At 56.5% G+C, this 27,985-nt stretch overlaps 2 protein-coding genes across 5 annotated transcripts in view; both read right to left on the bottom strand.

Moving 5' to 3' along the window:
* Positions 1-107: 107 nt before the first annotated feature.
* RNPS1 (RNA binding protein with serine rich domain 1) lies at positions 108-9,883 on the bottom strand. 4 transcript variants are annotated; one of them, XM_069487037.1, is made up of 9 exons: positions 7,907-9,832; positions 6,813-6,903; positions 6,514-6,701; positions 6,117-6,272; positions 5,311-5,502; positions 4,605-4,707; positions 4,250-4,403; positions 1,599-1,740; positions 108-983 (listed from the first exon to the last, which is right to left on the bottom strand). In XM_069487037.1, exons 3-9 carry the CDS (start codon positions 6,582-6,584, stop codon positions 884-886), a joined length of 918 nt encoding a protein of 305 aa, XP_069343138.1. In that variant the 5' UTR covers positions 6,585-6,701; positions 6,813-6,903; positions 7,907-9,832; the 3' UTR covers positions 108-883. The 4 variants fall into 4 exon arrangements, with proteins under 4 accessions (XP_069343138.1, XP_069343140.1, XP_069343139.1 ...); XM_069487039.1 differs by lacking the exons at positions 6,813-6,903; positions 7,907-9,832 and adding an exon at positions 9,839-9,883; XM_069487038.1 differs by lacking the exon at positions 6,813-6,903 and having other exon boundaries at positions 9,203-9,832.
* A 7,436-nt stretch (positions 9,884-17,319) lies between these two features.
* The window catches only part of ABCA3 (ATP binding cassette subfamily A member 3), a 32,862-nt gene continuing 22,196 nt past the window's right edge, over positions 17,320-27,985 (bottom strand). Inside the window, exons 19-31 of the mRNA XM_069486280.1 lie at positions 27,587-27,890; positions 26,571-26,844; positions 24,712-24,916; positions 24,131-24,350; positions 23,599-23,757; positions 22,618-22,790; positions 21,464-21,592; positions 21,124-21,318; positions 19,350-19,537; positions 18,748-18,918; positions 18,280-18,470; positions 18,026-18,099; positions 17,320-17,645 (exon numbers count right to left, since the gene is read on the bottom strand). Coding sequence (XP_069342381.1) covers positions 17,514-17,645; positions 18,026-18,099; positions 18,280-18,470; positions 18,748-18,918; positions 19,350-19,537; positions 21,124-21,318; positions 21,464-21,592; positions 22,618-22,790; positions 23,599-23,757; positions 24,131-24,350; positions 24,712-24,916; positions 26,571-26,844; positions 27,587-27,890 — 2,415 coding nt within the window. The 3' untranslated portion in view covers positions 17,320-17,513. The remainder of the gene's footprint in view (positions 17,646-18,025; positions 18,100-18,279; positions 18,471-18,747; positions 18,919-19,349; positions 19,538-21,123; positions 21,319-21,463; positions 21,593-22,617; positions 22,791-23,598; positions 23,758-24,130; positions 24,351-24,711; positions 24,917-26,570; positions 26,845-27,586; positions 27,891-27,985) is intronic.

The following is a 27,985-nucleotide window of genomic DNA, read 5'->3' as shown; positions in this document are numbered from 1 at the left end:
TTTGGAAATGAAACCAAAATTCAGTTCTCAGCGGGGCACTAGAAGTCACAGATAACAAAGTGTGCTGGGGACCAAGGGACAGGAAGGAGGCAGTGAAACCAGCACTCTGCACTCTAATCCTAGGTTTATTTAGCACAATTCCTTCACTCTACACAACAAGTACAAACACAATGTTATCTAAAATGCTACAAAGTTACAAAACTCAAATTTCATAGTACTGACTGTACAATACAAGCAAAAAGAAGCAATGTACATGTTGCCAAGGTAACCTGCAAAACCACCACAAAAGGCAGGCCCAGTGGGGACTCTGTGCCAGCCCTGCAATGCTGGCTCTCAACTTGCTCACCAATTTCAAAAGATGGGGGATTCGAGCTGTGGCATGTGCACAAGTACGTGAACAGACAACCATTTCCCGCAACTGCCCCGCGGCGAGAGGCCTTCTGGGGTGTTAGACCCACAAGGCCAGAAGACTACTAAGCAGGAAAGCAAAAGGCCAGGCCACAGCTGTGGCAAAAGCGCAGCTCCCTTTCCCCAAGGATGCTGCGCAGTACCAGCAAGGCTGTGACCAGGCCACATGTGGAAAGGAAAAGTGTGTTCCCAGGCTGGGCCACACTGCCACCTGGAGCCTTGCTCGTCCCTGGTGCTTTGCCACTGAACTGACTCTCAGGTACTAGAACCAGGTCAGGCACAACCCCAAACCAACAGCACTTCTGCAGCTAGAAACCGGCCTGCAGAGCTGTCAATAGCGGGCTTCCAAGCCTGCCCACGAGTGAGGAATTTCCTTTCCTACCGATCCTCCTTTGGCTAGAAAAGTGACAAAACTGATCCGGATGGGACGGGATGGGGTATAAGTTACAGGGAGCGTGAGCTTCAGTGGCCCTGCTTATCGGGAGGAGTTGGAGCTGGAGCGGCTCCTGTGGCGGCGGCGGCCAGGGGAACGGGATCGCCGGCGCACGGGGGACCTGCGCCTCGGGGAGCGGGACCTGTGGGAAGAGGAGAAACCATGTCAGACTCAGCATGGGCCGTAGGGGCAAGCTAGCTTCTTTCTGGAACAGTTCTCCATAGTTCTACTTTTCAACACAAGAAGCTGGGACAGCTCCCATCGGATGGGAATGACCTGGAGCTCTGGGAAGGGAAAGGGGTGTTCTTGAGACCAAAGGCACAGCCCCGGGCTCTCCTCTTTCTCAGGGCTGGACAAAGTACAGCTCAACACCCTTGGCCAGGGAGGGCCAAACTGAGGCCTTTGCCAAAGGGATTACCCCCCACCCCCACCACTCCTCTGACCCTTCCTGTTTTCTTAGCTAGGAAGGGGAGCAGGCCTGCACCCGGTCTCAGGATCCAGAAGTCTCGTGGGAAGGCCATGCCATGTCACTGCTCAGACTCAGAAAGAAGTGGTGGCACAACTCTGGGCCTCTTCTGCCCATCACTCACCACGGCAAGAGTCCTCCTACCAGCTTTCCCCAACTCGGAAGGGCCACCTCCCACCCACACAGCAGTGGAAGGCAGACAGCAATGAATAAAGAAAGGGTCCCAAAGTCATTCCAGTCACTGAGGTTTGTGGCCTCATCAGTCCATTGTTAGGTTCCTAATTGATTTACCTTCTCCTCATCCGTGGGGGAGACCGGCGCCACATGGGAGGTGGCGGCAGCATTCTCCTGGGAGGGCTGAATCGCCTGGGGGGTGGCCTAGGCCAGGGGGCAAGCACAGCAGTGGCAGTGATCTCCTGGCCATCGATTTGTCCTGTTGAAAAAAGGACCAAGACATAAAATATCTACCAAGTACCTACCCTAGGCAAAGTATGCCACGGTGAACAAGGCAGGCCTGGGGAATACAATGACAAACCTAAATGATCACAGAACATCGTGACTGAAGGCTCATCAGGAAAACCACAAGGGAGCATGGAACCTAACAGGGGTTTCAGACATTGGTGTGCTGGGGCAGCCATCCTGAGGAAGTGCCAGCCAAGTCAAGACCTAAAGAATGTGCTTCCACTAGGTGGAAGGGAAGGGAAGGGAAGGGAAGGGAAGGGTAGGGTTGGGTTGTACCTGGCCCTGACCTGGGAAGGACCCAAAACACTAGTAGGGAAGGAAGCAACCAGGGGAGTGACAGGTGAACACGGGGCCTGAGGGGCAGAAGGCGGTCCCTCTGGGCAGGGCCATGAAGGTGGTATCAGCACTGGAGTTTCTCAAGGAGGATGGGAAACTGGGACCAAGAGGAAGGGAGACCTGTTAGGAGGCTTCTGTGACATCAAATGAAACGGAGAAGCCGGGCATGGTGGTGCCTGTAGTCCCAGCCACTCGGGAGGGTGAGGTGTGAGGATCGCTTGAGCCCAGGAGTTTGAGACCAGCCTGAGCAACTTACTGAGACCCTGTCTCTAAAAAAAATTTTTTAAAAATTATCCAGGCATGGTGGCTGTACCTGTCCAGTTACTCAGGAGGCTGAGGCAGGAGGATCACTTGAGTCTAGAAGTTCAAGGCTGCAGTGAGCTATTACGGAGCCACTCCACTCCAGCCTGAGCAACAACAAGACCCTGTCTCTAAAAATAAAATTAAATAATGGATAGGAGGGGGTGGCAAGTGATTATCTGGATGGGCTTCCATCTACCGAGAGGTGGGGCTCTGTGGGTAACAGCATGAAAGAAGTTTCAAGAGATGTCGGGTACTTTGTATTAGAAGTCTGAACAAGAGCCTGAAAGAGGTGACTGTGTGTATAGTATTTAAACGCCTGCGTGCGTGCCAACACCACAGCAAGAGTGAGGGGAGGCAGTGCAGGATGGAGGTCCCAGGGAGAGAAAGAGCAAAGGAAACTCCAGTGCAGACTCAGGAACCTCAGGGGAGCATGTACCCCTGACCTCAAGAGATCATCTCCATAGCTGGGGGGGCCTGGAGTCCAACCTCAGCCCCTTTTGTGCCCCCAAAAGGTACAAGATCTCTTTGTCTTAACTTCCACCTTCGAGGAAACTTCAAAGGTACCTGGAGGCTAACTCAGGCACATGGACAAGTGTTCAGAACATACTTAAGAGGCTTGAATAACGCAACCCAACCCAAGGTGGCCCCTGGCCCCCACTACCCAAACCAGCTTAAGTTAGGAATTTTATGGCACTGACTATACAAATAATGAAGACAAATTCATCATCTGGCTAGCTGCCACTAAAGGCCAACCCCTTCCAATCTTCTCCCGGAGACAGTGTAGACTGGCTCCAATCAATGATAAACAGCACAGTGTGGGGGACACACAGAACAAGTCCTACTAGAATCTTAAGAAAAATCTGAAATTTTTATAACCATGCCCACACTGGACACGCAAGTTTCTTGAGTTTTTAAGCTTTATTAGCAAGTGCTCAGACTTTGTTGAATACCAGATGATTGGCAGGCTCTAAAGCAAAGGTGTGATTCACAAGGCCAAGAGTGGATGTGAGTGACACAGTGGAGCTCCTAACACATTTCAGAGGGATTTAGCTGAAAGAGAAGTTAGCTAAGCAAGGAAAATTCTCTAATACCCAAACTCTACCAGAGCTTAAAGGTAATTATCAAAAAGCTGTGAAGCTATTTCTAAGGTTTATGACGGGGCTTCAGAGGACTCCAAGGTTCTGGGGCAGTCACACTCTCCTGCCCACCTGGGCCGGGCTCCCAGTCCACAGGGGACTGCAGATTGCGAGCTTCCCGGCTGCCTAGATCACTGCAGTAGGGAGCGAGCGGGACAGGGACAAATTCCACATTCCTTAAGATGTTGACGTGAGGACAAAATGAAAATTGGTCATCTGAACTATTTACAACAGTTCACTTGCTTTTAAAACTGTTCTGCCTAATACAACAGCTAAAAATGTTATAAACAGTTAAGAGAAATAAGTGTTTAGGAAATAAGTACATTTTGTAAATTCAGCAAATCTGTCATTTAGCAAAATACTAAAATGTTGGGAAAATAGAAGATCACTCTCAGAAAGGATTAAAGGAAGTATTCCTTTAAATCTAAAAAGTCACATATGTCCTTTATAAGAAACCTTCACTTGATCCTTATGGTTTTAACAGATTGAAAATTAAAAAAAATGCAAATACATATTCATACTTGCTGATCCCCTCCCCCCCTTAGAATAGTGTTCCCGAGACATGTTTTTGGTACACACACGCCCAACTGAGGGAGAACTGGAATCCTGAGAGAGCTCGAAAGAGACTCAGAGGCGCAGCTGGGATGGGAAGGTCCCTATGAGCAGGGGTCTCTGAGGGGACAGAGGTGCCAGCAGGTCACTCACCTCCGTCCATGTGCTTCAGTGCCTTCTCGGCTTCATCTGGATTCTCAAACTCCACATATGCGTAGCCCTTGGATAGATGGGGGTGCATCCTTTCCACGGGCATGTCAATCATTTTAATTTTCCCATAGGTGGAAAATATCTCCATGATGTGATCCTAAAAGGGAAAAGAATGGTCACTCTAATGCCACCTAACCAGTTCTGATGAGAACCAGTGTCTCCTAGGCACGTAATAGTCCATTAAAAGGAATTAATCAGTGCTATACTCAAATTGAAAAGCCACATTCTAAGTTCACCTGCTGGCAAAGGCCTGCTAGTCCATACCCACTGCCTACCAGATGGGATCTGTGATCCTTACCTTGGTCACATTCCTGGTGAGCCTCCCGATGTGCACTTTGGTGGGTTTAGGGGAAGGGCTCCGCCTTTTCCTCTCCTTTTCATCCCTTTTAGGTGGTTTGGATCTGATTGAGAAATCAAAACAAAACACCAGAAAAAAATCAACTTCTGTCAAGTTAAAATGTATCTGATTTCTTTTTTTTTGAGACAGTCTCGCTCTGCCCAGGCTACAGTGCCACGGCATCAGCCTAGCTCACAGCAACCTCAAACTCCTGGGCTCAAGCGATCCTCCTGCCTCAACCTCTTGAGTAGCTGGGACTACAGGCACGTGCCACCATGCCCAGCTAACTTTTTCTATGTGTATTTTTAGTTGTGCAGATAATTTCTTCTATTTTTAGTAGAGACAAGGTCTCGCTGTTGCTCAGGCTAGTCTCGAACTCCTGACCTTCAGTGATCCTCCCGCCTCAGCCTCCCAGAGTGCTAGGATTACAGGTGTGAGCCACCGCGCCCGGCCCCTGATTTCTTTTTAATGGGATATCATCTGCTTGTATGATAGTTTTTATAGGGAAGACTTTCCCACCAGCTTCTGTATGTTATTCCTGTCTTAGAAATCCTATTAACTCTGGAAGACTCCTTTTTGGTCTACGTTTATAGTAGTTCCAGCAAATTTATAGCCCCTAGTTTGTAAAGTTAAGTTCCTAGACAGTCCACAAGTTTGGGGCAATTACTTGGAGCGGGAGCGCCGCCTGTTGTCGTGTCTGCGCCGAGAAGGACTTGGAGAGCCAGAGGAACTGCTCGAGCTGGAGCTGCGAGATGTGCTGGAACTTCCTGAGCGGCTCGATGCCGAGGAGGAGCTAGAGCCACTACTTGAGCCAGTGCTGGTGCTGGAGCCTGAGCTGGAGGTTGAGCTGGAGCGAGACCTGAGGGCAAGATTGGGGTGGTGGTGTCACAACAACAGGCAGGGTGGTACAGCAGATGTCTGTCTTGTGCTCCTCAGAGGAAACTGCTGTCCCTTCCAGCCCCATTGCCGCTCCCAGTTGGGAGAACACCTTCCCACTTCCCCCTCTGGTCCTAGGCTTCACACTGTGCAGGTGACAGGAAAGGGGGATGGGTTGCTCGCTAGCTACACTGATGCCTTTCCTACCGGGAAGTAAAAGGAGTCTGACAAAAGCCAGAACCACCAACTTAAGCTGGGAAGGCATCTGCTGGCTGACTCAGGCTGGTTTCAACTACTGAAAAATAAACTCTAGAACAGGGCAATCCAATCATAATTCTTAACAAAACACACTTGAGAAAAATATACCCCAAAATGTCATGTCTCCTAATATCTAAAGAAAAGGAAAAAATCCAAACACATCTTTTATATATAACTAGAGCAAACCCCAAACCGTTCTGCCATAAAACAGGGTCTCTATTAACAATCTGAGGGTGTGTTTTCTTTGGAAATAATCAAGAAAACTGAGCCCTCTGTGGAAAGGAGGAAGGTGGCTGCTGCAGCGGGGTCCTCTCCAGGCTCCAGGCCAGCCAGCCCCACCTGGTGCTGCTGCTACCACTGGAAGCGCTGCGCCTTTTTCGAGTTTTATCCCTGCCGCGATCCTTCTCACTGGACTCCTTGGCAGCCCCTTTATCTTTGGAGCGATCCTTCGACTTCTCATCAGAGCGGTCTTTGCGTTTGGTAGGAGAAGGAGCCCTGGATGGTGAGGAAGAGTGTGAGACTGCATGCTCCTGTGACCAAACCCTAAAACAACAGCACAACCCACAAGAGGGGATCCAGCAGGGCTACAAAGATCCCAGGTGAGCACAGAGCAAAATGATCTGTGGCTTAGGACACTCACTGTAGAATACAAAACATTTTCAATCTTCCCCTTTCTGAAGGTCCCTAGCAGTGAGCACCCCCATAGTAGCACTAGAAAAATCTTACAGAGGATTACCTAGTGCTGGACTTTTTATTATTTTCTTTGACTCCTAGCAAGCTCTTCTTTTTCACTCCTGATAAATCCATTGTCCCCTTCTGAGGTGTTCAAAGCAGCAATGGCGGCCTCACTTATCTGAACTCTCACTTCTAACTCGATTCTGAGAAACGATCCCTAATCGATTGCAATTTACGCCAAAGAGCAGCCTAATAACAAGATAAAAGGATTTAAAGAGTAAACGAATTGGCAAGGCAACAAATCTACTTTGCAGTAAAAGCCGAGTACACAAGAAGGCAGCAAGGGAACACAGTAAGCACCTAGTGTCCACACATCCAGGAACCCACGGGAACAGTCACCATCTCCTCATGGAGGGCTGTCTACCCCCACAGGCATAGGTAGAACTGACACCTGAGCATATTAAAAAAAAAAAAAAAAAAAGAGGTGGCAGTGGTACCCATCGTTGTTATTGTATAGGTTGTACAATACCAGTTTTCACTCCTAAGTTTGAGGACAAGCCCTCTATGATTCTGTCAAAACACTATAGCACCATTCGCATGCAGAACAGAGAAAAAGCTAACTCGAGTATGGCTCTGCAGACAGGATTAGATCTTGTTTTATTGTGGTAATTTCCTTTTAGGATACACTGGATAATATGACTGGGAGTTTGCTTTCCATTTCAAAAGCAACTGGTACTAGCGTTAAAACATTTAACACTCAAATGCAAAAAGGTGAAATGTCCCATATGAACATTTAAAAAGCACAAGAATTACAGCAAATACTAAACTTTGGTTAATGATATGCATATAGAATGCATATGGGAAAGTACACACAAATCTGCAATTTACCTTGAAATGCAAGAAAAAGTAAAGATTGATGGGTGGCTATACATGATACATGATAAAGCAAATATGGCAGAAATATGACTTGCAGAATCTAGGTGTGGTTATGTGGGCATTAACTGCACAACTCTTTTAGTGCTTAGAAATAAGATATTAGGGAAAAAAGCAGACATTGAAATTGGGTGAGACACTGCATGTCACGTAAGGGTTTAGCAAAATGCCTGGACTGTAGCATGTGCTCAAATAATGGCAATAAATTACTACCCAAAAACAAAATGCTTCCCAGGTGTGGTGACTCACACCTATAATCCCAGCACTTTGGGAGGCAGAGGCGGGAGGACTGCTTGAGGTTACAGTGAGCTATGATTGTGTCACTGCACTCCAGCCTGGACCCTGTCTCCAAAGAAAAAAAACAAACAAACCCCAAAACATAAACAAACAAACAACTAATTCATTATATGCCCTATTTTCCAGGGACTGCTGCCTTCAGTATTTCCAGAGAGGCTTTGTACAATCTTCATGAGTTGTAAGCAAAGGTCTCAGGATGCTGGTCTTAACTACTTCTGTCTCACCTTCTCCAACGGCCTGTAAATAAGGAGGACACAGCACACCAATCGAGTCCTGGTTTCACATGTGCAGGGTACACCTGCCAGGAGTGCTTCAAAATGCTGCTGAATGCACACTCTGACCCAAGAAAGAAGAGCACCTGGCTTTTGCCAAATGGGAGAAGAGGGCAGACTATCACCTTCGCTGCTCTTTTCCAGGGATGTAAAATCTATTCAAAATGTTTTACCTTAAAACAGTAAGGTACTAGATACACCCAGCAGGCAGCACCTAACAAGGTTAGTGTCCTAGAGTAATCAATCAGTGAATACAATTCAGAGGTTAAGAGTCTGGAGTCAGCATGCCTGGGTTTGAATTGAGGTTTTGCTGTGTAATCGTAGACAAATCATTTATTCTTTTTGAGGTTTCTCACTGGCAATATGGTGACAATTACAGTTCCCACCTTATAGTCACCAGGGGCATTAATTAAGTCACAAAAGAGACATGGCACCCAGTTAAGCCTCAATAAATGTTAGAATAAAGAGTTGTTTCTCCATATTTGGAGGCTCCTTCCCCATATACATGCTGTTTCCAAAGCCACACAATTTCTGAATGCTCAACAGGGGTTCCTGGACCAAGGCTCCCCTCCCCCACTTAGGATCACCTAGAGCAGCACCGTCCAATAGAAATAGAGTGTGAGCCACAAGGATAACCTGAAATTTCCCAATAGCCACGTCACAAAAGTAGGTGAAATTAGTTTTTAAAATTTGATACACTATATCCGAAAAAGGTTTACTTTTTTTCATTGTAAATGAAGTCTTTTAAATCTGGCATGTATCATTTTGTCATCTCAGTTTGGGTTAGCTATATTTCAAATGCCCAATAGCCACACATGGCCAAAGGCTACTTTCCTGGACAGTGCAGACCTAGAGTGGAGATCACACACGCAGATTCCAGCCACACACACACACGCCCTCCCCCCTGCCCCCGTCCTAAAGATCTGCCGGAATGTACTTTGTGTATCAACCACCAGTTATTCTTAAGCACTCTAAAAATTAAAAACCACAAAGTGAACGCCTTGCTGGGTGTGGTCGAGTGCTAGAAAGCAAAGGTTGAGGTTCTGTGTTCACACAAGTTCAGGTAACAGCTCAGGACCTTGGTTACCTCCCCCATCCTCCGGAAAGGTGCGCGTCCAACAGAGAGAGAGAGAACAATTAGTTAAATCTCGAGCACATGGGGTTTCAGCACAAATCTTCAGAGCACCTTCCCCATTTAAAAGTACATTCCGGGCATAATTCATGCAAAATAAAGACAGAAAAGCCTACTCCACGTTTCTCCTCCATCGACTTTAGCCTTCCCGTATCCACCCTTCTCGGGTTCTCCGTCGAAATGAGCTCGGCCACCGTACTCGGTCCCACTGGGTTGTATCCCCAAGGCCCAGCGCCAAGAACGGCAACAGGGGGCCAGTGAACGTTCGCGGAGTCAATGTTTGAATACTGACTCCGACGGGAGAATCAGCGGGCCTTCCGCGGCATCCCACAAAGAAACTGCGCCCGCCGGCACCGGCCCGACACGCCGACCTCGCCGTTTCCCGTCCCCTTCCAGGGCAGGGCCTGGCGTTGCGGGCCTGGGGCTCTGGCCCGGAGGGAAAGCCCCAAGGGGGGAAACAGCCCTCCCTGACGCCCCGAGTCCTGGTGGCCTGGCTGGGCCGCCGCGGCAGAACGGACGAAACACGGACGCCCTTCCGTCCGCTGCGGCCCCGACCACTTCCGGGCCGCGGCCCCGACACCTCCCACTCCGCCCGCCCCAGGCCACGCTTTCTTTTTGGATCCCGCGCCGCGCCGCCAGGCTGCTGCCGCACCGCGGTGCTGAGGAGCGGGCCGGATTCACGATGCGCCCCGCCAAGCTTGGCGGGGGGGACCCTGAAGCTCGGATGCGGTCGGATTCTGGCCCCCACTTACATCTTCCCGCCGCCACCTCCTGCTCTCCTCAGCCGCTGAGGCCGGCGCAGCTCTGGCGTCAGAGCAAAGGAGCGGGAAGACACCGCTGTCCGGCGCGCAGCGATGACGCAGAACGTCTCAACCAATGGGTGCCAGCGGGGGAGCGTTAAAGGGCCAAGGCAGTTTGTGGGGAGTCGCGTTGGGGCGCTTAGTGTGTCTCCCACTTGGACAAGTCTGCGGGGCTGCCCCGGGCTGGTTGCGCGCCTATCAGAGTGTACAAACTGGTAGCTCTAGGAGCTGCGGGACCGCGCCGCGTGGGCGGCTCCTCTGCAGTTAGGAGGGGGTTAACGCGGCCCAGGCCCCGGGCCCGCCCCTCTCCGTGCGCGTGCGCACTGGGCCCCCGCGCGCGGCCGGATTTCGGCCCCACGCCCGCCTCAGGTGCCGGGCTGGCGGCACCCAGTCTCCGCGGTCAGGCGATCGGGCGGCCTGGGAGAGGGCGCGCTCAGGGACCGCGGCTTCGCGCGGCCAGCCGTGGGGGCCTTCAGGGCGGAGGCAGCTCAGAGACGGGCCGCTGCGGGGCGTGGATTCGTGCGGTCAAAACTCGCGGGTGGTGTGCAGGGTGACCGCGTAGACGCGGCCTCGGCGCTGGCGGAATTCGGCGGGTGGGCGCGGTCGACGGGCAGTGCGGCCGGAGGGAACGAGGAACTTGGGCAGAGCCGAGGGTGAGGTGCAAAGGGAGAGGCGTCTCCGAGGAGGCGACGTTGCAGCTGAGATCCAGAGGAATCGCGCGCCTGGTGGCGAGAACAGCAGGTGCAGAGTCGTCGTCGAGGGTCGTCTGGGGAAGCGGAGGGAGGCCAGTGCGCTGGCTCGAGGGCCGGGGCTAGTTCAGCGGTGAGGGGACGTGGAGGAGGTCGGGAAAACGGCGCCGAGGCTTCATCCCAGAGGCCGGTGGAGGGCCCGGGCGGGGAGACTGTCGGGCTTTCCGGGAAGGACAGTGGAGGGGCTGAGGGAGCAATGCCCGGCACTGAGAGGGTGAGCACCTGGCGGGCTTTGTTCACTGCTGTGTCTCCCGCGTCCCCCTCTGTGCCTGGCAAGCAGTCGTTGCTCTGTGATCATTTGTGCAAGGAAGGCAGGCGCACTCAGCCCCAGATGTTGGCTGAACAGCTTGGTGGCAGCAAGGAAGAGAGAAGAGGACAGATCCGTGCCCACCTTTTGGAGGAGGGAACCAACGTGACTCGGGGATGTTAGATGTAAATGCGGAAAACAGGAAAGAGTCCAGGGTGCCGCTGGGTGACGTGGGATGGACGGAGGGGACCGGGTCTGCAGTCACTGCTCTCTTCCCTGCAGTACTTTTTCCAGCCAGTGTATGGTGACTCCCTTCCCAAGCTCACTCCCTCTGGTCCTGTCCAGGGGTGTCAAAGTGTGCTTCTAGCCCTTTGTCCTAGGCTGAGGGATGTCCACGGAGTTGAGGACAAAGGACAGCTGAGTGGAGGAGCCACCGCCTGACTCCACTCCACCGAGCCCCCGTTCATTCCTGTGGGTGGAGGTTGGCAGGCCCAGTCTGGTCCAGGCATCCCCGCCGCCCTGTTTGATGTGCAGAGCATTTACAATAAGTTTAATTCTCTGCTTTACTGTCATATCTGCCGTGGCCAAGCATGAAGGGGTAAGTGGAACAGCCCCTCCCTGCTGCAAGGAAGGGCCCTGGGAGGGTTGGCCTTGGGGGATGGGGGGCCTTGGCGGTCAAGGCAGGCAGCAGATGGAGTTGGAGGCAGTGGAGCCCCGTGCACAGAAAGGCTCTTGAAGGGCCCCACACCCAGAGCCTGTGCTCAGGGCAGCACTGACACCCTAGGGGGGCAGCCTGGTGACACCACCATGAGGAGAGGAGGGTCAGGGACAGAACCACCTGGGCTGACAGGTGGTCAGCTTTCTGCTTTTTTTTTTTATTATTATTCTTATTTCTGCATATTGTGGGGGTACAAAAGTTTAGGTTACGTATATTGCCCTTGCCACTCCCACCCCCGTCAGAACTTCAAACGTGTCCATCCCCTAGACAGTGCGCACTGCACTCATTATGTTCTGCTTTTTTTAATGCTCTAAAGTAATTTAATGTGGGCTGCATATAAACTTTAACACATTTTATATTAAATCCAAAAGCATGATTTATTCAGACACTTATGAATTTAATCAAATTTGTTTCTAAATGTTACTGATTTTTGTTATGAAAAGTGCTATCAGCTGTCAAGCTTTAAAAATTGAGCATCCTGACTTTTGCCATTTTGAGAATTGGCAGAAACATGTTTGGAAGAAACATGAGAGTGTAAGATTCTGGAGTTGGCCAGGTGCAGTGGCTCACATCTGTTATCCCAGCACTTTGGGAGGCTGATGCAGGAGGATCACTTGTGGCCAGGTGTTTGAGACCAGCCTAGGCAATGTATTGAGGCCCTTGTCTCTACAAATTAAGCCAGTTGTGGTGGTGCATACCTCCAGTTCCAGCTGCTTGGGAGGCTGTGGCGGGAGGATCACTTGAGTCCCGGAGTTCGAGGCTGCAGTGAGCTATGATGATGCCACTGCACCCCAGCCTGGGTGGACAGAGTGAGACCCTGTCTCTAAAAAGAATTAAAATTAAATTCTGGAGTCTACTAGCTCCACCACCATCCTTCCAGGAGTTCTGGCGCTTCCCGCACCCACCGCCCTAAATCTGCTGGGGCCTGGGAGGCTGAGAGCTGTGGAGCTGGGGCCTTTGGGACCTCAGGGGGTTTTCAGCCCTCTGGATGGGACATTTGGTAGCTGGCTAGAGCCCTGGAATGCTGTGTCACAGGCATCCTGTGGGCTCTGGCCAGTGTCCTGAGCTGCCTTCCCAGGGCTGAGGGTCACCTGCGGGTGATTTGAGTCTGGTCTGACTTTGAGTGCTTGTTAAGGCAGAATGTTCTCCCTGCCTTCATCCTCTATGTGCCCGATGGCTTCTGCAGTGCCCATCGTCGGACCTGGTGGCCCAGGACACTGTGAGGGTCAGTGATAGCCTGGGCTGTGGTGGAGGTCACAGTGTGTCGCCAGGAGCTTTGGCCAGGCAATGCATCCCCTCGTAAACTGTGTCAAGGAAACACTTCTACCCACTGCTAAAACCGGGCTGTAGGCTGAGGGCAGGTGTGGCCTACCTTGGTGGAAGAGAAGGTTATGACTGGTGACCTTGGGGGAGGCAGTAGAAGAGGAGCTGCCAAGGGGGCAGTCACCAAGGCCTGGCACCTGAGGAGGGGGTGGGGCTGGGTCCAAAAGGGCCAGCCAGGCAGTGGGTTCAGGGCGAATTTGGCCAGCTGGGAGAGTCTGCAGTTGCGAGAGGCCTCCCTGCTCCAGGGGTGCATCCTCAGGGGTAGGGGACCATCAGGGCCTGAGGCTCCTCCCACAGGCCCCCTCCTGAGTGGTAGACTTGGGAGCCTGTGCTCATTCTCACACCGAAAGCCATGTGTCCATCTCTGCCATGAGGAAGCCAAGGGTCAAGACACCTGAGCTGCCCACCCAGGTGGTCTCGGGCAGGCTGGGAGCTGGCTGGGCCTCTGGCTAGGCTGGCGTACTGACCAGGCCCAGCTGCCCTGGTGCCATCTGCAGCCAGTTGATGTGGAGCTTCTCCTACCTGGAGGCATCTGATGTTGGCGTCTGTGGGGTGTGGGCCGGGCCCCAGGAGCGGGGCCTGGGCAGCCCCGTGTGTTGAGGAAGGAAGGCAGGGCCCCCGCTCCCCGGGCCCAGCCCCACTGCTTCACCCTATGCCTGCCTGCCTTCCCGAAGCCCGGCCCGGCCCGAGGGCCCATCAGGTGAGGAGGGGGCCCCGCCCAGCACCGGCCTGACTCCTGCCGGCCTCCTGGGGGTGCAGGGTGGCTGCAGGGTCCTGGGGGCACTGTGGTGAGGCCTCGTGTGGGGCTCCTTTGGGGAAGGCAGTGGGGCTGCAAGAGCTTGCCAGGGGTCAGGTCGGACCTGAGCCAGGGGTCAGGCATGGGGCCTCATGTTGGAGGGAGGGGCGTACCTGCTGGGCGGGGGTGCGCAGCCTGACTCTGACTTCAGTGCTGGGTCATCTCCTCCATGCTGGAGTGGGCTCAGGCGGGGCCCAGGCTGCCCTACCCAGGACAGTCCCTCACACGTGTGTGCAGGGCAGGCTGTGGCCTTTAGCACACGCAGCACTGGCCTTCACATAGACCCTCTGGGAGGCGGGGGCGGGGGGGGGGGGGGTCCCAGAGGGCCCAGCTGGCTGACACCGTGAGCATCATGCTGCCCCCCAGAGGTGGAGCAGAGGCAACACTGCCCTGGCTGGGGTTCTAGCCCTGGGCTGGCCTAGCGGAACCCCTTCTCTGTCACCCCAGGCCCTGGCCCTGCAGGTGTCAGGTCTGACTGCCCTGCAGCCTTGGGACGTTGCCTCCTCTGTGTGTTCAGGGAAGCGACAGGCTGGGCTGGGGTTCTGGGGTGGGCTGAGGGGCCAGGCCAGCTCCTGTCCGGCTGGTGTGTGTGGTCATCCTCAGACAGCTCGCAGCTGCGCTGCTGTCTCTGGCCTTGGCTCACTCCTCCTCGCTGGGCTCCTGCCTCCGTCTTCTTGGCTGCTCTCAGAGACCAGGCTGGGAGTCCCTAGGACTCAGGCGACCTTGGCTCCCCCTGGAATCCTGGACTAAACATCTGTGACTGGAATTTGCCCAGCAGGAAATGGTCCTGTTGGCTTTGCTTTTCTGAGTCCCTGCAACCAAAGGGCCAGGACGCTCTGGGGCACATGGGGGGAGGCCGTGGGGTATGGCCACTTCTGCCAGAGGGGTGCCTTGTGTGCAGTGGGATCTCACCAGCTCAGGTGGACACTGCTGGGGTTGGGGGCCACCTCCACAGGGACACAGATCCTGCCCTCTGTGCCTGTGGTGGGTCTGTGGTCATGTCCTGCCTGGGTTCCCTGTGCTTGGCGTAGCTGCCTACGTTCTGAGCAGAACTAGGCATGTGGAAGCCAGTGACATCTGGGAGTTGTCTGAAGGTTCTGGGTCAGCCAAAGGTGCCCTTCTGTCGCCCCGTCCCCTGCTTCCTGCTGATTCCAGACCAAGAGGTGACCTCGAGGAGAGAGGCCCTCACCAGGGTGGGGAGCAGGCAGGTGGAGCTTGGCTCCCCAAGACCCTGGAGGTGGCAAAGCCCTGGACTGCCTCCTCCAGACTTAGAACACAGCTGAGAAATAAACTTGTTTAAACCACTGTGATCAGGGTTTTCTGGGGGTGGGTTCCCTGACCTGTGGCTGGCGCTGCCTGGTGGCCTGCCTGTCCCATGAGGGCCGCGGAGGCGCTCAGTGTTGGCCCAGCCCCATGGCACATTCTCCCCTGACCCTTGTTCTTGGTGCAGTGACCACTGTCCAAGTGTTTTTCAGCTGAGCTGTGCCAATGGACTGGGCAGGACTTGGGGGACAATAAACACAAGATCTTCCATGGGTCTGGCTCTCAGCCCCATCAGGCGTCTGCCCTGGGGGAGCTCGAGGCCAGGCCGTGCAGAGCAGCGGAGGCAAAACCTTCCCTCCCATGTCTCACTGAGCCGCGGGGTGGAAGCGGGACAGGAGCTGAGTCTCCACGGAGGCGTCTCCAGAGAGCCCCTGGGCCCACGCAGTCTAGAGGAGGTGCCCCGCGGATAGGGTGGCGGGAAGCAGGGCAGACTCCTGTTGCTTGAGTCCATGGCCCCTTCCCAACCTCTGTCCCCTTGGGCTTGGAACTGCCACCGCCCAAACCATCAGGCTTCTGTCCTCGAGGACTCGGCTCCATCACTGAATGGTGGCCTTGGGGACGCCGGGTGAACCCCTCCTGCTCCTGGGTGCCCGCTGACGGGATTGCCCCTTGGGTGCCTTGGGCTGCCCCACAGATACCACTCTCCCCCAGCTCTGCATGCGCCTGTCCCGTGGTCCCCACACAGTGGCCTTGGCTGTGCCCATGTCACCCCCTCTATGGCTGCGGGTCATCTCCCTGAGAAGGATTTCTGGTTGTGAAATTTAAACTTCTCGCGTAAAGACCTCTGTTGGCAGTGTCCCACACCCAGGAGAGGGGTGGCCAGGCTCCTCTGCATGTCCTGGCCACACAGGCTGGGTGCACGTGCCGTGCCTCCCGTGGGCCGTGCCTTCAGTCCTGGACGCCTTCCTCACACCCTTTTTTGTGGTATCGAAGGAGGAAAATGACAGATTCCTAAATCTCTAACATGTGGACTTAGAAACAAGTCCAAGGACGCCCTGTAGTGGGGCTGTCGGTTGTCCACGTGCCCTGGGCTCTGTGTCCTCCCAACCCCACAGGCTGTGGCTGCTGAGGCAGCTGATGAGGGACTGGGCCGGGCCCACCTCTTGGCTCTTTTCTCCTGGACAGTGTTTAGGCCACAGCCGCCCCTCCCTAAGTTTATTTTTTCCAGTGTGGAACTAAATGATGATAGTTTGAAGGATTTTAAAGGGAATAAAAAGCTCCTGGAAACTTTCCAGCTTTCATAAACTTCCAGGGACTGGTAAGAAGACAAATTTGAAATTGTCCCAAGTGAGTCAAAGTGATGAAAAATTTTTTCCAGAATTATGAAATCTAAGGGCATGTATAGGGCACAGGGATCCGATCGCAAGGTTGCAGAAAACCATGAGAAGTAACAGCGTGAATGGAGGGGCACGAGGCCCATGGTGGTCCCAGAGCCGGGGCCTCCTGCCCACCCAGGTGCCTCTCACGCCAGCCCACACGCTCTCTTTGGCTGCAGACTGGGGATCTGGCTGGTGGGCGTTTATCTGACCTGCTTTTCTGTGTTTTGAGCCTGTTCCTTCGCCTCAGGTCACTGGGGTGTCTCCCTACTGGGAAAAGCAATTCCTGCTTTTGTTTGATGGAACCTTGATACCAGAGCCTCATGCCTGGACCTTGGGTGAATGATGGAGCCCTCGACCCCCATTCATGTGTGACGCAGACTGTGATCATGTCCCCTCAGCCTTTATTTTCTGGATAGACTCACAGCGTGTTCAGTGTGGCCTTGAGAGACAGCTGCTCAGTGCTTGTAGTGGTCCCTGACTGTCCTGGGGCCAGTGACTTCTCCCAGGCGCAGTGCTGGGAACAGAGGACTGTGCTTCCTGTCTGGCCCCTTCCTTCCCTGCACTGGAGGCTTCCGGAATATGCTCCTGGGATGGTGCCTGGCCCCCACACCATAAGGAATGGTGCACCGAGGACGCTTCCTGGGCTGCCCCGGACGTGAAGGCCCCAGCACGATCATGGCCAACATCTTCCCTTCACAGATGGTGACTTGTGACTTTTCGGTCTGTCCTTGGCAGCCTGGGGGCTGTGCTACAGTTCATCCCGGCTGACTTCTCATTTCCTCCCCAGGGGAGTTTAGTGTCACGTGTAAACACGGACATGTCGCCGGGTCCTCTCTGTGTGTGCACCCCCAGGTCAGCTGCAGTCCCTTCCTGGGACAGCTGTCCACCCAAGGACCCCAGGGCTTGCCCATGCTCGTAGTCTGGGGACGTGAATCCAGTCTGCCTGCGGAAGTGGGTGTCAGCATGCTGATCCCGACGGGAGGGTCCTGACGTACTTGGTCCCTCTGTGCACACCACCTTGATTTTTTCACGTCCATCATAGAAAACAGTGATTAAAAATAAAGGATAAGATAAACCCAGAGGGAGAGGAGGCACCCTGCGCACTGGCTCGTCCTGTCCCTGCACAGCACCCGCGAGGCAGCAGCGGGCCCCTCATCGGCTCTCCTCGGTGGCAGGCGGCTGCAGATGGGCGAAGCCCAGGAAGACCTGCTCCAGGGAGATCTGGCTCACGGAGTAGTCATCCACTCCATACTTCTCCTTGGCTTTCTCCAGAATGCCAAACACCTTTGGGAAGCGGAAAAGCCACTGGTAAGAGAGGCTAGGGCCAGGCTCCTCAGCTGGACCTGGGAGTCCTCTGGCAATGAGCAGCTGGCAGGGCCCCCAGGCCCCACTGTGCCCAGCCCTGGCCCAGAGCCCCAGCGAGAAGTCTGCCTGTGAGGTCCACTGTGCTCTAGGGAAAGGATGACCTACAGCCAGCTGTGCCCCTCTGGGCCGGTTTCTTGTTTTATGCTGAATTCCTCCCAACTTCAATATTTTGGATATAAAACCCCAAATTTGGCAGATGTTAGGGTGGGTGTTGGAGGAAAAATGGGCAGGGAGAGCCTGGCAGCTCCTGGAGGGACCTTGCCCAGCCCCAGCAGTGGGGCTGCAGGCCCTGCGCTCACCTTGGCCCAGCTGAGGTCACGGCCCGGCAGGTGGTAATGGACCATGCCTTGGTGTTCGTCTTCCAGGACGCTGCCTGCACGACAGGGAGACCGTGTTCCTGTGAGGGCTGGGCTGGAGGGGGCCCTTGTCCCAGGGGTCAGGGAGATGGGACTTGGCAGGGGTGAGGCACAGATACCCTCTGCACAGTGGCTGGGAGAGGGCCAGGCAGGGGCCCAGGGCCCACCTGGTGGGGGCTGCCAGTGCTGGCACACACCTGGGAAGGTCAGGTCCACGAACGCCTTGAACTCCTGCAGCGCCTCCTGCTGGCCTTCGCTCCGCACCTTGGCCCGCAGGGAGTAGCCACTGCCGAACTTGCTCTTGAGGTGCTGGGGGCTGCCCAGGCACTTGAACTGGCCCTGCACCATGATGGCCAGCCGGGTGCACAAGGCTTCACACTCCTCCATGCTGGGGAGAGGGGCAGAGGCCTGAGACAGGGCTGGGGGACGCTGACGCCTGCCTGCCCTGGGTGTCAAAGGCTTGTGCAGACAGGAAGGTGTCCACACCCAGATCAGGCTGTTCCTGGTTCCCGTGGTGGGACCGTGGTCCACGCGTAGGGCCTGAGGATCTCCTCGCAGACTCTATGCCAGCTGCCGACAGGTCTGCGACTCGGCCCCTGCCAGCCCAGCCCTCTCATGGACCTGATTCTGATTCTGCCACTGACCCACAGAGACCCGGGCTCTACCTGTGGGAGGTGATGACGATGGCCTTGCCGGACTCGCGGGCCCGGGCCACGGTGTCCCAGAGCAGGCGCCGGGCCACGGGGTCCATGCCGGTGGACGGTTCGTCCAGGAAGATGACCGCAGGCTCTCCAATCAGGGCGATGCCGGTGCTCAGCTTCCGCTTGTTACCGCCACTGTGGGCAGAGGGATGCCAGGTTAGCACAGGCTCCGGGTCCCAGCAGAGGCCCGAGCGCAGTGACTGCAGAGCAACCCGTGGTGAAGGGGCGGGCGGCGCGTGCCTGGAAAGCCTCCAGAGAAAGCAGAGCCCGGGGCTCGGGCCACGCTCCCGCGTAGAGCAGGAGCACCGTCGGCCTGCACCTGAGGGGCCTGAGAGGTCCCTGACGTCACTCAGCAGCTGGTCTGGTGTCCAGGCTGTAGGAACCGCCAGGGCAGCCCCTCTCGCCCAGCACTGCCTGACTCATGCTCCCAAATCCCGGCTCAGTCCTGGGCCTGTGGGCAGGAGCTTCGGCCACTGGCCTGCACAGTCGCTTCTGCTCTGTGCTCAGTTTGCTCAGGACACCCCGCCCTCTCCCTGGGAAGGGCCCAGGCTGGGTGCAGGTCGCACCTGTATGTCCTGACCAGCTTGTTGGCGTGTGGCTCCAGAAGCAGGCCCCGAAGAGTGTTCTCCACACAGGCCCCGATGTGGCGCTCAGGGATGCCTCGGAGCCGGGCGTACATAACCAGCATCTCGCGGCCGGTCATGTGGTCCAGCAGAGCGTCAAACTGTGGGCAGTAGCCGATGCGCTGCCGCACCTGGGGTTAGAAACGGCCGGGAGATCAGAGGGAAGCCCCGCAGGTGCCCACCTCAGCCTGTCTCTGGCCTCCAGGGTCTGTCCAGGGTGGTCTGTGGAGCTGTGCCCAGGCCGTGGCAGCTGCCCACAGCTGACTCTCACTGAGCAGTGCTTAGCAGGGACACAGGAAGGGCTTTGCTGGCCAGGCCCAGGCTCCCAGACCTGCTTGAAGCACCCCATCGCTTGGTTCCCACTCTGAAGTCACAGGCCAGCAGGGTGTAGCCCGGAGCCAGGTCCACCACAGGCAGCTGCAGGATCAGCGTGGCGTGAGAATGGGTTCACTGAGCATGTGACATGATTCCCGTGCAAACCTCACACGGAAGACTGTACAGCTCGTAGCTGGTCATCCGCTCCCTTGTTCCCAGATAGATGGTGAACATCTAACATGTGCCAGGCCTGCCTTTCTTCCCCTCTAACGGGAGATGTTGCTGGCAGCTCCTTCGTGGTGGGCATCGCTTGGTCAGTGGCACAGCAGCTGTTCTCTGAGTAGGTGGCCACATCCAGCAGAGCCAGGACGCCACCATGTGGCCTCTCAGGGCTGCCAGCCACCACCTGCTCAGCTACCTTCGGCAGCTGGCGGGGGACAGGTGTGCCTGGGTTCTGTGAATTCCAGAGACTGGCTTTCTTCACCTTCCTTGGAGTCCTCAGGCTTCCAGAGTCTGTTTTTAGTGGGTTTGGGAAGAACTCGTAGCCAGTATGTCTTTGGCTGCTACCTTCCCCGTTCCCTCTCCTTTCCTCCTGGGACTCTGATACATGCATGTCTAGGTCACATGTAGTGCCCTCTCTCCTGCGTGTATGTCCAGTCGCATAACTTACTTCCTTCAACACAGTGAGCAGTTATTGTATAACCTGGGCCTGACACCTGCAGATCTGAGGCCTGTGAGTTTGTCCCTCCGGTGGGGCCTGGAGTATGGATTCCAGCCATGGTGCCATCGCCTTTGTCTGTTTTTTTTTGCAGTGCTCGTAGGCCTTGGGACACTATCTGGGGGACTCTTTGAGTCCCACAATGAGCCTTTCTCCAGAGAGGACCTAGTGTGCTCTGGCCCCGGGGCCACAGTCCAGAGCCCCTGCTACCAGCTGTGGCAGGACCCAAGGCCACCTCTCGGGCTCTCTGCCTTTCTGTGTCCCCAGCTCTGCTCGGCACACGGGGGACCTTCTGCACGGGCTCCAGGGGCAGGGGCAGGGGCAGGATGGCTGCCTCTGGTCCACTCCTACCCTGGGGGGCAGCCTGTGGGGTTCAGCCCAATGTGGGGAAACTGTGGTGGGTCCTGGGCCTTCACTTCTGCAAGGCCTCTAAGCCCACACCCCAGTTGCCTGGACACAAACAGCCACCATCAGTGCAGGACGTGCCTCTCAGCGCTCACGGGTTTGGCACATGTCTCTCCTCCCCGTCACCTGCCTGGCCTGGCCTGGTCACTGCCTTGTCCTGCCATCCACAAGCGTGTGCTGTGCCCACTGGGAGCCAGAGGGTGGCTCCAGCCCTTCCTCCTGGGTTCCCCCTGTCATGCCTGCCCATCGCCCCCCGTGGGGCCACCTGGCTGTGCCCACCTTCCCGATGTCAGAGCTGATGCTGTGGCCCCCGACGAAGGCGTCCCCAGAAGTGATGCTGTCCTCCCCAGTCAGCATTTTGAAAGTTGTGGTTTTCCCAGCTCCGTTGAAACCCAGCAAGCCAAAGCACTCCCCTTTCTGGACTGCAAGGGAGACCTTGTCCACGGCCAGGAGGGGCACCTGCTGCTCGTACACCTGCGGGTGCCCGATGGAAAATGCCAGAATGAGGAAGCCTGGAGACCCACCAGAGTGACCCGGGGCCTCAGCCCCTGCAAGCTTCCGGGGACGGGGCCAGACCCCAGGGACAACCGGTGGGAAGGGCCCCACGTCCCAGCCTTGCCTTGGACAGCTCCTTGATGACCAGAGGCGTGTCGAGCAGGGAGTCCAGGCTGGGGGCCAGGACCCGGCTCCTCTCGTCTACCACATCTTGGTCCTCAGGAAGCACCGACGTCCGGGCGCACAGTTCTGCCTGATTGTTCAAGTCAAAGACCACGTGAGGGAAGCCCAGCCGCAGGAGTCCCTCCGAGGGAGGAGGTGAGGCCAGAGATTGTGAGGTAGGTTGGCAAGACTAAGGTCTCCAGGCTTTTCGCCCCGTCAGGCCCCACGTGTGCAACTCAGACTTTTCACTAGAAGGCCGAGGGGCCTTACAGACTGAAATTAGCACTAGGAAACATATGCTACCAGGGAATAGGAATCACACCGACTCACGGAGAAAATCAGAACTCCTGAGGGCATGTAAGAGATTTTCACATGTGGAAGGAAACTCGTTTTTGGAGAAGTCTTTTTTTTTTTTTTTTTTGAGACAGGGTCTTATTGTGTTGCCCAGGCTGGAGTGCAGTGGCATCATCATAGCTCCCTGTAACCTTGAACTCCTGGGGTCTGGCGATCCTCCTGCCTCAGCCTCCCGAGTAGCTGGGACTCACAGGTGCATACCAACATGCCTGGCTAATTTTCCTATTTTTTGTAGGAAATATTCCTACTTTTTGCTCTTGCTCAGGCTGGTCTCAAACTCCTGACCTCAAGCGATCTTCCCGCCTTGGCCTCCCAGAGTGCTAGGATTACAGGGGTGAGCCACCGCACTAGGCTGAGAAGTCTGAATATCCTAAAGAAGCTAATTCACCAGGTTGAGCTGTCCATCCGATGCAGTCTCAACAGGTTTTGTTTCACTTGTTTGTGGGGGGATGGGGGGCATGGAGACTTGAAGTGTATCTGAAAAAACGAGGAGGACGGCCCCAGGCCCCAGGCCGACCCCGAGGCACCGGGGCTCAGGACTTGAGAGCCCTTGCAAGGGGTAAGGGCCGTGCCCCTGCCCGGGTGGACAGTGCACTTGGGCCCTGCCATGCCGCGCTGAGGCCGCAAGTAGGCTGGCCATGAGGAAGCCTGACCGCTGTGGGGGACGGAGTGAGGGAGGTGGACGCAGCCCCTCGTGCTGGGCCCAGGTGGAGGCGTGGGGAGCATCGGCCAGCGTCCCCGAGCTGCCCAGGAGCCACTCACCAGCGTCTGTCTCCTCCGGAAGGCACAGAGGAAGGTCCTGAGTCTCCACAGCAGGTTGGTCTCGATGAGGAAGAGCAGGGTGAGGTAGGCACACCCTGAGGCAGCCATGGAGGCCACGAACCTGCCAACCCCCGGGGCCCTCCAGGCGTAGAAGTTCTCCTGGTACTCGATGTCTGTGCAGGCCAAGGAGACACGCTGAGCCCACGGCCTGGGACACCCTCCCCGACCCGGTCCCCAGCAGCATGAGGTGCCTGTGCCCAGCCCCTCTGTGAGGCGCCACGTTCCTCCTGCTCCAAGTGCACCCTGTGTCTGTCACCCCATGTGAGAGCCTGAAGTACTTCCCGTTCCTCTTGGAGATTTTGCCGGGCAAGGTGCCCCCGTGCACCCTCGTGTCCTCACACACCCGCTTCCCTGAGCTGGGGACTGTGCTGAGATACAAAAACTGGCATAGGGCAGTTTAGGGAGGCGACAAGCACATGACAAGCAGTCACAAATGCTGTCATACATGTGACGACACGGCAGGAACCAGGCAGAGAGACTGGGCCTCCCCAAGAGGTGCGTGCAGGGCTCTGTAGAGGGGGCTCCAAGCTGCCTGCAGATGCGGGAGGGAGACTGTTCCAGGCACAGAAGGGGTTCGTGGTGGGCTGAGGGTGGCCCCAAAGGGTAGGTCCAAGTCCTATCTCCCAAACCTTAGAGTGTGACCTTGCTGAGATTAATGTCTCTGGAGATGTAATTAGGTAAGGGTCTCGAGGTGAGATACGGGATTTAGGGCAGGCTCTACAGCTAATGACAGTGTCCTTGTAAGAGAAAGGCAGCAGGAGACTGAGTCTAGGGCAGGAGCCGGGCGGCTGGCATGGGGTGGTGAGGTGGATGCAGATGATGGGTGAGCGCCAGGCCGCTCAGAACACGGGGAGGCCCCTGAGCGTGGGAGCCCCTCTGCAGTGACAACTGACTGACCATCCAAGGACATAGGACACTCACTGTACTTCTTGCAGTAGTGGGCAGCGACTTCGGAGGAGGTGCAATACCTCCGTGTCTCATAGTTCTCATAGAAGCTGCTGACCGCCATCCCCAGACAGTGGTTGGGCAGCACCAGGAACACATGGTCCAGGGTTCTGGAAAGTTCTTCTAATTTGACCGCTGTGGTGAGGAGGTACAGACCAGTTAGCGCTGGAGGGCACACCACACCTGCCTCCAGGGCAGATCTAGTCTGGGAAGGGCAGGTCCCCAGGTGGCCCCACAGATCAGGCACCTCCATGGACAGGGCCTTGTCCCTGCTGTGCCAAGTGAGGTGGTACCTCCCAGGGGCCGCCCCTGCCAGCTCTGCCGAAGCTGCCCAGGAAGGGATGCCGCAGACACCTGCCCACCATGGCTGGCTGAGCAGGGCTGCCTTGGGCAGAGGGGCTGGGTACCCAGTGCCTGAGCCCCACCTCTGCCTGGGGTCAGTGCCGCCCCTGTGTGGCCAGTGCAGCCCCCAGGGTGGCCATTGGGGTGGGGGACTCTGTGCCCCCACCTGGGATGCGCATGATGGTGACCATGAGGAAGGTGGCAATGCCCGACAGGATGTTGAATATGGTCAGCCTCGTGTAGGCAGTGGCTGCCCCCGAGAAGAAGAAATTCATCAGGTACATGAGGGGGATGATGGCCCAGCCGTACAGCAGGAGCAGCAGCAGTGTGTCGGCCATGTGGCCGTCCCGCGTGAAGGCGCGCACGTCAAAGGCTTCGAACACCACCTGCGGCAGCACAGGCAAGGCGGCTCAGTGAGTAGGCAGAGCAGCAGGCACCTCCCGGGGCCGGGCAGGGACAGACAGGAGCACTTTTGACAGATCAGCCAGCCCAGGCCGATGGCCCCACAGGCCATGTCTGGCCCCGAGGTGGCTTTCAGCCCTGGGATCCCTCTGACCAGCAGCTCCCCTTCTCCCCGTGCTGCTGCAGCCGCACCGGGCATCAGCTCGGCCCGCACACCCAAGAGGGGCAGAGGCTGGGGGCATCTCCAGCTACCCTCCTGCCACCCAGGCTGGCTCCAATCCTGCAGGGCCCCTGAGGCAAGCCCACTGTGGTCTGCAGGAAGGACCCAGTGCCACCAGCACTCACCAGCAGCAGCAGACTGGGGACGAGGAAGGAGATGAGGTCCCACAGCAGAGCGGAGAGCCAGAAAGTAGCCACACGGACTCCGCTCACAAACTGCACGTGCTTGGCCTGCACGGTCCTCTCGCTGACCGCCAGGATTGAAAACGTGCTGGCCAAGAAGGCCATGGCGAAGAGCAAATTGAGGGCAATGTCAAAGCCCTTCCGGCCCCTGTGGGGACAGGACAGGTCAGGGCAGAGCACAGCACGTCGAGAGGGGGAAAGAGCAGGTCCTCCGTCACTGCCGTCCAGAGCGTGGGGTGTGGCTGCCAGACCTCTAAAGAGGGCTGTGGGGGAAGGCTACAGCCAGGGGGCCTCGGCACCAGGAAGACCACCCCCCACCCCCGGCCCAAAGAACGGCTCCTCCTCGGGACTTCCTCTCCCAACTGGTGGCAGCGTTGCTCTGCTCCAAGCCACTGTCCCCACATGTACTCGGGGGACAGTACCACTTCCCCTGTGCCTTTCCCATTTCTTCTGGGGGAACATTCCCTGCTGTCAGATGCTTGGATCACTGCAGTAGCTAAAGTCTCCCTCCAAGTGCATTCGACTCTGCATTTGGTTGCCAGCAACACCTTCCAGAAACAGGCTCTGGCAGCATTATTCTTTTGCTTTAAAACCTCCTGATGGTTTCAACAAATGGTGCTGGGACAATGGAATATTATCTGACAAAAAAAAAAAAAAAAAAAACAGGAGGAAGCAATAACACTACAACATGGGTGGACCTCGAGGAGAGGCCTGACGCAAAGGGCACGTGTTACTGACGTAAAATGTCCCGGACGGGCAGAGCCTTAGAGGCAAAGCAGATCAGCAGCTGCCGGGGGCAGGAGTTGGGAGAATGGGGAGAGGCTGCTATCAGGTGTGGTGCCTTTTTGGGGTGATGAAAGCATTCTGTACAATTATGTTGTGGCGATGTGGACTATAAATGGGGGATTGTGTGGTGAGGGAATTGTACCCGTTAAAACAAAAAATCCCTCTGCCTGGTCCACTGTCACCATAACAAGCCTGAGCCCCTCAGCCCGACCTCCCAGTCCTGAGCCCACCAGGCCGCTGACCACCTGCCCAGTTTGGAGGCCCCCCTGGGCTCTGCCTCCTTTGTGCGTCCCTCAAGGGTCTCGAAGGGAAAGTGTCTCCCACACCCCATGTGACGTTTCAAGGGCCCGCAGTCTGCCACAGGCCCAGAGATGAGGCCGTTGACTTTCTGCTCTGGGGCAGGGAGGGGGCCAGCAGAAGGGGACACAGATATCACAAGGCCCAGGCACAGCCTAGAAAGGGGTGGAGATGAAATGGCCCTCCAGTAGAGACTGCTTTGAAATTAGCGGAATCTTTGGCTTCCTCTGAGTCCCGGGGCTCTGTGTCTGGGGTGAGGGACAGCCCTGCCCACACTTTGGCATGACAAGGCTCCCAATGTGTGGCCACTGAGGGACAGGGACGCTGATTCTTGCTGAGTCCTGCTGTCCTCCCTCTCCCGCCTCTGGCTTATGTACACAGCAGGTGCTGTGGGGGGCACGGCCACACTGGCTGCCCCACCAGAGAGGGCAGTGCTGGTGAGCATGGTGACCAGCAGGGGTGGGCGCGGGTTTGGGAGGAGAAGGCAAAGCTGCCCTCTGAGCCCTCAGACATCCCTGTGAGGACCATGTGGCATGGGACAGGCCCTGCACCTGTCACAGGGAAGAGCAAGCAGGGATGGCTGAGGAGGGGGCAGGGTCCCCAGCAGCTTTGGGAGGGCAGGAATGATGCTCTGTCTGTCCTACAGCCCTTGGCAATGCCCATGGTGGCCGGTCCTCGGGAGGGGCCCTGGTGGGCAGGGCGGGGAGTGCACGACATACTCATTGAACTGGTCCTTGGCAGCCTGCAGGGCGCTCCGGGGCTGCGGGTAGTTGGAGACCACGATGGAGGCCTGAGGGCCGCACAGCAGTTTGAAGAGAAGGTTGTCCACGATGGCCAGGGCGGTGGCTGGGGAGTGGTAGGCCTGGTTGTTGAACAGGGCGGTGACGACCGTCCGTTCTCCCACATCTCTGAAGGACACCGCCACAAGGCACCGCTCGTTAAAGCCTCCCCCTTCCACCGAGGCCCTGAAAATCAGGAACTCCTCCAGGTCACCTGGGGAGCAATGGCAGAGTCAGGGGACACAGGAGATGACAGATGGAGGTGCCCCCGCTGTCTCAGCATGGCCCAGCAGGGACTCTGGGCTGCGCGGGTGCCTGCCTGTCCAGCGGCACCCAGCACCGTGCTGCACGCCCCGAGCTGGCGGTGCAGGCAGCCTCTTCCTAAGAAGAACCCAGTTTCTGTTGAGAGTTTGTCCAGAGTGCCAAGCCTCAACGCTGCTGGTCAGGAAGTGGGAGGGAGAAGTAAGGTGAAAAAACCTTCCAGCACGTTCCATCTAACCAGAGCACAGTCCCTGTTCTAATCCTGGGGCAATATCCAGCTATGACTGTCAGAAGCTCGAGGTAGTCGTGTCTTACGATGCTGGAGGAAAACACCACGTCACACGGAGGCACAGTGTGACCGGCCTAGTAAACAAAGAAAAGGCCACTGAACTCTTGCATTTCGCTTAGGAATGGTCCTGACAGAGGCAGCTTCAGGACACGGTGTGGCCCTAGTGGCGTGCCCAAGTCTGCAGCCTCCCTGGGGCAAGTCCTCTGACTCGGTAGCACCATCTGCCTCTCGGGGGGCATCTGGCAACGTCAGGGTGCATGTGTGATTGTCACAATGGACAGCGCCAGGGGCGCTAGTGAGGATCCCTCAGTGCCCAGCCAGGAACCACCCGTCCCAGAAGCCAACGGTGCCACGGGCACGAGGCGACTCTGGCTGCCCACTGGGCCCTGACCCGGGACGCCCTTACCCAGCACCTCGCGTGGCTCCTGCCCCTCCGCCTGCAGCATGTCCTTCAAGTGCTCCGACAGCTGCTGATCCAGCCGGGAGGTCCCAGAAACCGAGAAGGGCACAACGGTTCTGCCATATGCACCCAAGGTCAGCTTCAGGATGGGGTCGTCGAAGATCTCAGAGGAGTAGTTGATGGCCAGGAGGGCCAGGGTGACACAGGTCACTGGGACCAGGACCTGGGCTGCCACCATCTTCCACTCCCGCCAGCTGTATGCAGCCTTCTTCAGGAACATGGCCCAGAACTGCTGGCAGTGCAGGGCAAGCTGCGGCAGAGGGGACTCAGGTGACGCTGGCACCGCTCCGGACCACGCTAAGAGCCTCCTGGGGCTTCTTGCAGGGGCCATGGGAGGAGCTCAGT

This window comes from Eulemur rufifrons, chromosome 14, assembly GCF_041146395.1.
Source record: "Eulemur rufifrons isolate Redbay chromosome 14, OSU_ERuf_1, whole genome shotgun sequence".
NCBI lineage: Eukaryota > Metazoa > Chordata > Mammalia > Primates > Lemuridae > Eulemur > Eulemur rufifrons.
This window is presented reverse-complemented; position numbering and strand designations above follow the sequence as displayed.